Genomic DNA, 9,051 nt, shown 5'->3' on the forward strand with positions numbered 1-9,051 from the left:
CAGAAATGACTACAGCAGCTAAACAAAGCACATGAAGAACTGATGGTATGCACTTTTAAACAGGAAAATGCATTAAAATGTTTTTTTTTTTTGTTGTTGTTTTTTCATTTGATTATAATAAAAAAGGCCTAGTTCATTCTATGTTACTTTTATTTATTATACTTATTATTATTATTATTTTTTCTTCTCAGTGTTCAGGCCCACAACATTTCAATCAAATGTCCTGAGAACCATACTTCCGTATGAAACTGAATCATGCCTGGGACGGTGCACTCAAAATTGATCATCGTCTCCATCAGCAGAAGTGCTAAATCTCAAACACAGAAAAGGCCATCTAAAAAAGAGTCACGTCAGCTTTGTGAAATGTGAATGCTATTGTCTTTTAAGTGTCTTGGGACTGATTGTGACGTGCTAATATTTGGATTTTTCTGTCAAATTCGTGAGAAGATTTTCATTGATTAAAACCTTACGTTTCACTCTGTTCAACACACAGTTTATTATATGGCCTTAGAAGACCTGAAATGCAGCACAAGCTATTTGTACTACTCGTACATGGGTGTAGAATATTTGGGGGACGTGCCCCCATCCCCACTTTTAATGAAACATAAATTCATCCCCTGCATTTTTTTGGGGGGGCAGGTGTTTTCACATAGAGGTTTTCAAGAGCCAGTGTGAATACATCTAAATTTAAATTCAAAGAGACAGAATAGTCTATGCATGACCTGATGTTTTGTTTGTATCTAACATTGGGCGATGTGAATAAACACTCTCGTGCAGTGTGTTGCTGTGTACTATCATACTACTCTTACTGTTTCTGCAGTATTCAGTATGCTGGATCTATCTGCCGCTTCTGACACTGAATCATCAGATCCTCCTCCACCCTCTCATCACCTGGCATCACAGAATCCTATCTCACAGGTAGGTCTTTCAGGGTTAGTCCAGGTGATGTGTGAAAATGATGTTCACTAGTTAGAATAGCTAAATATGTGCGAGAGCGTTGCTATTGAGCGACTATATTGTATTGTACAGTTCAGTACACTTACTTGATCTTAAGTTTATCTTAAGAAGTACTAAATTTATCATCATTATTGTTCAGAACTGGGTAGGTTTAGGGTAGGGGTGGGGTCAGGTACTCCAGTGAAAGTATAACTGCATCGGAGTCACTCTTTTTACGTGGTCCGATGCAGCGCTGGTGTTGAACCAGTGAATCCGTGCATGGACCACGGCTGGTGCCTTCTGTGAGCCCATCACATTTTCGGCGATTCCGTGATGCCTCCACAGATTCGGGGTTAATTAAGTCCGTGAACATTACACGGAATTCTGTGAGAACAGGTTGTTTCTGCATTTGACATTGAGAGCATAATTTAGATTTAAGAAAAAGGCAGTTTTACAAATACCAGAAATGCAACTTTCAAAGGAAAGATTGCTATCAAAGAGCACATCCAGGTTCTGATTATGAAGAATTGACATAGCAGCCATCGTGTGTTAGACAGTGTTCTAGGTCAGTGGTTTCCAGCCATGTTCCTGGAGTATACCCAGCACTGCACATTTTTGAGCCTGTCCTCCAAGAAAAAACAACCCTATAGGTAGTTTCTGCAAGCGCCTTACTACGACCTATATTTACGTTTTAAAGTTAAGCGCAATCTAGCGTGCGTAAAAATAATGACAGTGTCGTGTTGCGTCTGTTGCTGACTGTGCAGCGCCGCTTCAAATCCAACGAGTCTAATGGTTCACCCGATTCATTCAAAGCTTGGATTAAGAAATGAAATGCTGCGTGTTGCTCGGAGACGAACAGTTCTGCTTTGTCTTTATATTTTTGCTGGCAAAATTGAGCAAAATAGACACAACTGGAAATCCTCACAGATGCCATTCCTTTCCAAGATGCATATTTGTGAAAAGAAAAAAGAAAAAACGAGGGAAAAGGGAGATTTAAAAATCTATCTGCAGTTAACTAATTCTCTAGTATTGAGTTGTGTATTTATTTAAGAGGCTTAATGACAGCCAGCTTGAATTGACATATCCTAATAATGACAAACTGATAATATTTTGATAATAAGAGGTTTGGTAAAAACATTGTTTTCTCTTCTTTTGAATAAAATTTTACAATCCTCAGTCACAGCCACTATCAGTACTTAGGACTCCATTTCCCAGAATCCCGCTTGACTCACACCTGCACCCAGTCTCCCATCAAAGCACCTGCCACAATTCACCTCATTAGCTACCCTTTTAAGCAGTCACTTTTCACACTCTCATTGTCTGGTCTTGTCAAGGTCTACCCATACCTGACTCCTTACCAACTCTACTCACCTGCATGCTCACGTCCTGATGTCCCGTCTTCAGCCTACCACCCTGCAAAGGGGAAAAGAAACACTGTTACGTCATGATAAGTGCACAGAGCTAGTGATGGAAAAATGAAGCTTTGCGAGGCACCGAGGCTTCCCCTCAACTGTATCGTAAAAAGGTTCATTACTCGAAGCTTTTCAAGATGATGCACACTAACGACATCTTGTGGTCAAAAGGTGGAAATAGCTGCCTTTGCGTCCCAGACGACCCAGCCATTTTTGGATTGTTTCAGATAATAAATCAGTTTGTGCTATGAAGAAAGTATTAACTCTATATAAATTAATATTTTACACGTCAGTCATTGTTTTACACAATATGTGAATAAATGAGTCTGTGAATAAATTTGTGGAAAAATAGGCAAGAATATATTATATGCATATATGATCAAAATAAAAGAAGATTATCAGAATGGTCAGCTGAAGTGATTGTGAAGCGGGAATTAATACAAAATGAACATGCACAAAACTACACACACAAATATTTATTCGTATATTGATTCATTTTTATCAAAGAAGTGAGTCACTTCAGACTGCGCAAGTGGTTTGCGTTATTTGAAACAGAATACGAAGCAGTCACGTGGTTGTGTGCGAAAACGAAGCTTTGGACGTCACAGATCACGTGGTTTTGGCAAAATGAATCAAGCTCCGGTACAGTGCTTCACTGCCAGATGCTTCGTTTTTTTGATACAGGCTTCGAAGCCTCGGTGTCGGACGTCACATCACTACATCCTTGTCAAGTGAAGTTTTCTTATCGGAATTTGCTGATTTGTTGTCTATGTTATGCCTTAACTTTGAGAGAACTCTTGTCCTTGGGGCTTTTAACATTCATGTTGACAAGAAAGACTCTGGATTGACAAAGGACTTCTTGTCTCTTTTAGAGTGTTTTGATCTGAAACAACTAGTGGACTTTTCTACTCATAACAAGGGTCACAGCTTGGATTAAGTGATTACCAACTGTTCATTTTTGTCTCGGCCTACCCCTATAGATTTAGGGTTGTCTGACCACCTGGCTATCCTTTTTAATATGGAACTGTCATGTACAAAAATGCCATGTACACAAACGGTAAATTATCGTAACTGGAAATCGATAGATCTTCAGGACTTCTTTGCTTTTGTTGAGTCTTCTGTTAGTAGTCTCTCTCTATCTGACCCCTGGAGGACAAAGTCTCTGTGTTAAATTCTGCTCTCCTCTCTGCTTTGGACTCTTTTGCACCCAGGAAATCTCGATCTGTGTCCTATGTACGCTCTGCTCCTTGGTTTAATGATGAGCTGCACTCTAAGAAGGCAGCTTGCCGTAAGACGGCTAATTTCTATGATAGGTTCCTTGATTTTTTTAGTTCTAAGATCGATAAGGCTCGTAGCTATATGAGTACTACTTCTGTTTAGGCTGATTCTGCTCTTAATACCACTCAATTCTCTGGAGCCCCTCTCTCAAATTTTTCCACACTTGATTTAATTTCTCTGAGCAAAGAAGTTTCACAAATGAAGGCTGCCACCTCCATAGTTGATCCTGTACCGACATGCTTATTTAAAGCATGTTTTACCTGTGTGGGCCCTGTTGTCTTGAGTATTGTTAATGACTCCCTGGGCTCCGGTGTTGTGCCAGCAACGGTCACCCCTGTACCAAAAAAGATGAATTCGGACTTGGACAATTTAAATAATTACCGCCCCATTTCGAATCTCCCTTTTTTAGCCAAAATTCTGGAGCGAATTGTGGCATCTCAATTACATACCCATCTTACACTTAATAATTTGTTTGAGCCTTTTCAATCTGGATTTCGTAAGTTTCATAGCACAGAAACAGCATTAGTGAAGGTCACTAATGATATGTTACTTGCTGTGGACTCTGGCTGCCTGTCAGTTTTGATCCTTCTTGATCTCAGTACAGCTTTCGACACGGTTGATCATTCTCTTTTACTCTTGCGGCTGGAATCTGTGTTTGGTATTACAGAGACAGCACTGAATTGGTTTAAGTCTTATCTCTCAGACCGTAGGCAGTTTGTCTCCATGGGAGGACACAAGTCTAAAATTGACTCAGTCAAATTTGGGGTACCACAGGGAGCACTTTTGAGTCCATTACTCTTCTGTATGTATATTTTTCCTCTTGGCCATCTCTTGAGATCTTTTGGTCTTAATTATCACTTATATGCAGATGACACACAAGTGTACATTCATTCTAAACCGGGTGACTATCCTGCTGTTGCTTTTTTGGAGCATTGTATCTCTGAGATAAAAATTTGGATGTCTCAAAATTTTCTTTGCCTTAACAGTGATAAGACAGAGGTTATGCTCATTGGATCAACACACCAACTTCGTAAAGCTGGACCTTTAACACTAACTGTAGATGGTTCAGTCTTGGAATTTCAAACAAAACTAAAGAACCTGGGGGTGATATTTGACGCTCATTTAACTTTCGATCCCCATGTTCAGAACACTGTTAAAACGTAATTTTTTCATCTCAGAAATATTGCACGAATTCGCCCCATGCTGTCTTTTACGGTGGCTGAAAAACTGATCAATACCTTTGTCTTCTCCCGCATCGATTACTGCAATGTTTTTTTTTTTCCTTCATTGTGCTTTTATTGTTACCCCTTTCCCTCTATATATTTTGTACCCTCTTAAGGGTAAAGCGCCTTGAGAATTAACTTTTAAAGGTGCTATATAAAAATGTATTTATTATTATTATTATTATTATTATTATTATTACACAGAACTTTCAAACTTGACTCTATCTACTCAGCTGCTTCACTACCAGTTGTCGTTTGAACTTTCCTTTGTCCTGGAAACCTCGATGCACAGAAAAGACTGTTTAGTTATTATTACTATTTTTGTTTATGATATGTGATATCTGAACTTGCTTGACTTTCCGTATTACTGCCACTTGACAGCCCTGTGTTAATAAGCCGGTTGAACTTAACTTACTTGTGCCCTCTTTGCTCTGTATCCTGACAGAAGACCAGACCGTAAAAAGAGAATTGGGGCACCATGGATCATCCTCTATACTCCCTCGCTCAGAATGGCTGACCAATGGTTGAATTTGCTATGGAGTTCCGGGAGCTGGCCAAAACCTCCAAACTGGGTGATTCTGAGCTGATGGCATTATTTTAGGAGGGATTGGACGATACGTGGTATTCCCGGATGCCTAATAACATCCGCACAGGCACCCTAGTGGAATGTATGATTATGCCCTGCAGCTGAGTCGATCCGCTTTCGATAAACCACCCAGTCCATCCTCAGAGTTAGCATCTGTCATGGCTATCCTCTAGTGTCATCACCCATCATGGCCGCCAATCGTCAGTCATCACCCATGATGGCCGCCCGTCTAGAGTCTGAGTGGAGGTCCCATCCAGTCCCTGTAACTTCTCCAAAGTCCAGTCCAGTTTCTATACTCAGTCCAGTGCTCACTCCGGTTCTCGTGTATGGTCCCAAACTTCATCCAGTCCCTATGTTTGTACCAGAAACCAGTCCATTCCTTGAGTATGGTCCAGGAACCACACCATCACAGTCGGCTAACCCCTATCATCCCAGTTCACCTTTCGGTCCATCGTATTTGCGAGAAATCCCCCCAGACCTTCCTATTCACGTGGAGCACAGACAAGACGTGGCACCAGACCCTGACCCACAATCAGCGACGTCCCCAGCCACTAATTCTGGGTCTGTGCCTGAACATATCCCCGAGTTCCTCCCTGAACCCAGAGAGGCTTCTGATCCCGAGTTTGGCCCAGAGAGGGTATCGGTTCCAGACCAGAGTCCAATGCGGGCTCCAGCCCCCGACAAGTGTCTAAAGCAGGCTCCAGCCTTTGACCAGAGTCCAGTGCAAGCTCAAGCCCCTGACCAAGGTCTAGTTCAGGTACAAGTCCCCAACCAGAGTCCAGAGCACATTTCAGCCCTCGATCAGAGTTTGAATTGGCTTCTGCCTCAGACCAGGGCCTAATACTAGCTTCAGCCCCAGACCAGAGTCCAGTACAGGCCCCTGCCTATGACTGGAGTCCTAGACACACAGCTAGGACTGTGCCTTGGATGTTACTGTTTTGCTGGTAATTTGACCCTGTCTGTTTGTACGCTCTTTATAATAAAGCCTGCAGTTGGATCCTCAACTCTGTCATCACCCCCCACATGACAAACTACATCACTTTGTCTTGTCACTAAAGTAGTGTATTTATAGGCTATATATTAACAATCATTTGAAGCATATTGTATGTTTTATACACAGTGAAATAAGCATGTATTTGGCCGACATTGTAAGCAAACTGACTATCTAGCACAGTAAATGTTTATATGATTGTCAACCAATGGGATGCTACATATTATTCTTACAACAAAGTTGAATGCAACAAGCTTGTAATCCCAACTGCATAAGTGGGAAATAGGAAATTTCCGACAGCATGTGAAAGTAGCATTAAAATACTCATTCTGTTTTCTCATTTTAAACATGAATATATTTTGTATAATATTTAAATTCTACATTTATACTGTTATTTTAAAAAGGCCAGTCCTTTATCATATAGCTGAATGAATACTTAACTCCGAATATAATGACTATTGCAAATGACACTGTTTTTACTCATATACTACAGAAAAATAACTGCACAAATAAAGAAAACCAGAATGGGGGCAAATACTCAATGTAGTATTGCGCTGATCACTAATAAACTCCAAGTTGGGTTACTTCCAGGTCTCCCTTGAGGCTTGTGGGTGTGTTTAACAGCCATACAGCCAGCCCTCTTTGGAGCTTTATTTAAGACAAGCATCTCTCAGGCTTGATAGAAGAAGAGCTGCTCTTCAGACTCAGCGCTGCAGTTGTCCAAGTAAGTAGATTTCCAATTTAGAGCGCACGTGAGCTTAGTTCAGATGTGGAGCTCATTTGAAGACATGTATTCTCTATTTTATATTACAGATGTAAATATGTTTGAAACTACTTGGAACAATAACAGTAGACAAACAACTGTTAACAATAGATTGCACACTTGGACCAATTGAGTCCATCACCTCCTTAAATAAATTAGATGGAATAACATCACATGAAGAACCAGAAGGCTTCATATGTGCAACAATGTATTTAATTTGTGACAGAGACACAGGAACAAAACTGGTTAATTTTTTCAAAGGAGCAACAAAAGCAGCAGGATCATTAGTTACAGATGAAATCCGAGAACGAATTCCAACAATCTTACTAGTAAAAAATGTAAAAAGATTTTCACATGTGTCCACAGAAAAAAGAAATTTAAGGAAGGATAACAGGTTGAAGTACTGTATTAATAGTAGAGAAGAGTATTTTTGAATTATGACAATTCTTTGAAATGTCAGAAAAATAGTTTGATATAGCTAATTTAACTGCTCTTTGAAACTTCGTCAAACAGTCTCTCAAAGATTCATACGAAACTTGCTATTTAACTTTGAGCCATTACGCTCAGCCCTCCTACAATCTTGCCTTCAATTATCAGTAAAAAAAGACTTTAGCTTTGTGGAATCATGCTACAGAAAACATACCTACATTAAAATTATTCAAATTCATATTTCTTATATTCATAATCCCTCACTCTCAATTCAGTATTTAGGATTTTCTTCAAGTATTTCACGTATGCAAACAGTAATCTTGCTCTGCCTGCTGCAGTATTTTCTTCTCTTTTCCTCTGTCTTCAACGTATCTGGCCTTTAATAACAGCTGTTTACAGACTTTTTACATTTTGGAAAACCGATTGGATTGCAATGCAGTTTGTGTGCATGTCCGGTTTGTGTTTTGGCAATTAGTGAGCTATAGAATGCCTATAGAATCACTAACATAACAGCATTGCTTTAGGTGTGGAGCCTGAATGTTTGGGTTATTCTGTGTTGCAGGTTCAGGCATGATGAAAGGCATTATTCCCAAGAACAAAACCAAAGGTACTGATTTCTGCGGAGTGAAAGACTACTATTACATAATCCGGTCTGATCTCGGCTGCTATATGCAGTCAAGTAATTTCAATAAAGGTACAGATCTCACTATTTTCAGTCTGCACCCTACCTGCCAAAATGGAGACCATTACCTTGGTCATCAGGATGGCTACTTCTACATCATCAAGGGCCATTCTTATCGCAGGGTCACCGATCTGTCGACAGACGGTGGTGCTGTAGTTTACAGCCTTCATCCCAACTGCCAGGGTGGAGACCACTACCTCTCAGCCTTTGGCAAGTTTTACATCATCTTCCAAGGTAAGGGCACTTACCGAAGAACGACAAACATGAATCAAGACTCGGATGCTGTAGAATATGACCTGCATCCCAACTGCAGAGATGGTCTCTATTACTGGGGCCTGCCAAACCACTACTACTTCCTCAAGCCGGTCTCAGAGTGGGGAGTTGAGTACTACAAAGCTACCAACTTCAACAAAGGCAGTGTGTCGGTGTCTATTCTGTTCATCCCGATGTTGTTAACTTCCTGCCTGGTGGCCTGTCAGTAACTAAAGGCCCAGCATTTGGCATTTGGGAGAATATTAAAACAATAACTAATGACAGCAATACACCAGTGACATGGCAAAGAGAGTTAATAAAAGGTTGGCTACAATAAGGAGAAGATGTCCCAGATCACGCACAACTGGAATATAGCCACATCAGCCTCAATTGAATCTGGAGCCCTTTCAGGGTTAATTGCGAAGTGGCAGTTCTCCTTTTCTGCAGAATATGGAGGTTCACATGTCAGCACTGAAAACGAAAGCTGGAATGAAGCGAC

At 40.5% G+C, this 9,051-nt stretch overlaps 1 protein-coding gene across 4 annotated transcripts; it reads left to right on the forward strand.

The window, feature by feature from the left end:
• Nucleotides 1-6,414, forward strand: LOC131547442 (uncharacterized). 4 transcript variants are annotated; one of them, XM_058787996.1, is made up of 4 exons: nucleotides 1-45; nucleotides 192-365; nucleotides 821-918; nucleotides 5,295-6,414. In XM_058787996.1, exon 4 carries the CDS (start codon nucleotides 5,623-5,625, stop codon nucleotides 6,274-6,276), a length of 654 nt encoding a protein of 217 aa, XP_058643979.1. In that variant the 5' UTR covers nucleotides 1-45; nucleotides 192-365; nucleotides 821-918; nucleotides 5,295-5,622; the 3' UTR covers nucleotides 6,277-6,414. The 4 variants fall into 4 exon arrangements, with proteins under 4 accessions (XP_058643979.1, XP_058643983.1, XP_058643984.1 ...); XM_058788000.1 differs by lacking the exon at nucleotides 192-365 and having other exon boundaries at nucleotides 2-45; XM_058788001.1 differs by lacking the exons at nucleotides 1-45; nucleotides 192-365; nucleotides 821-918 and adding an exon at nucleotides 3,030-3,079.
• The last annotated feature ends 2,637 nt before the right edge of the window (nucleotides 6,415-9,051 follow it).

Source organism: Onychostoma macrolepis, chromosome 09 (genome assembly GCF_012432095.1).
Source record: "Onychostoma macrolepis isolate SWU-2019 chromosome 09, ASM1243209v1, whole genome shotgun sequence".
In the NCBI taxonomy this organism is placed as follows: Eukaryota; Metazoa; Chordata; class Actinopteri; order Cypriniformes; family Cyprinidae; genus Onychostoma; species Onychostoma macrolepis.

Bases quoted from the DNA above. Each gene is read 5' to 3' on its own strand.
- LOC131547442 (XM_058787996.1), top strand. From the start codon at position 5,623: ATGGCCGCCAATCGTCAGTCATCACCCATGATGGCCGCCCGTCTAGAG.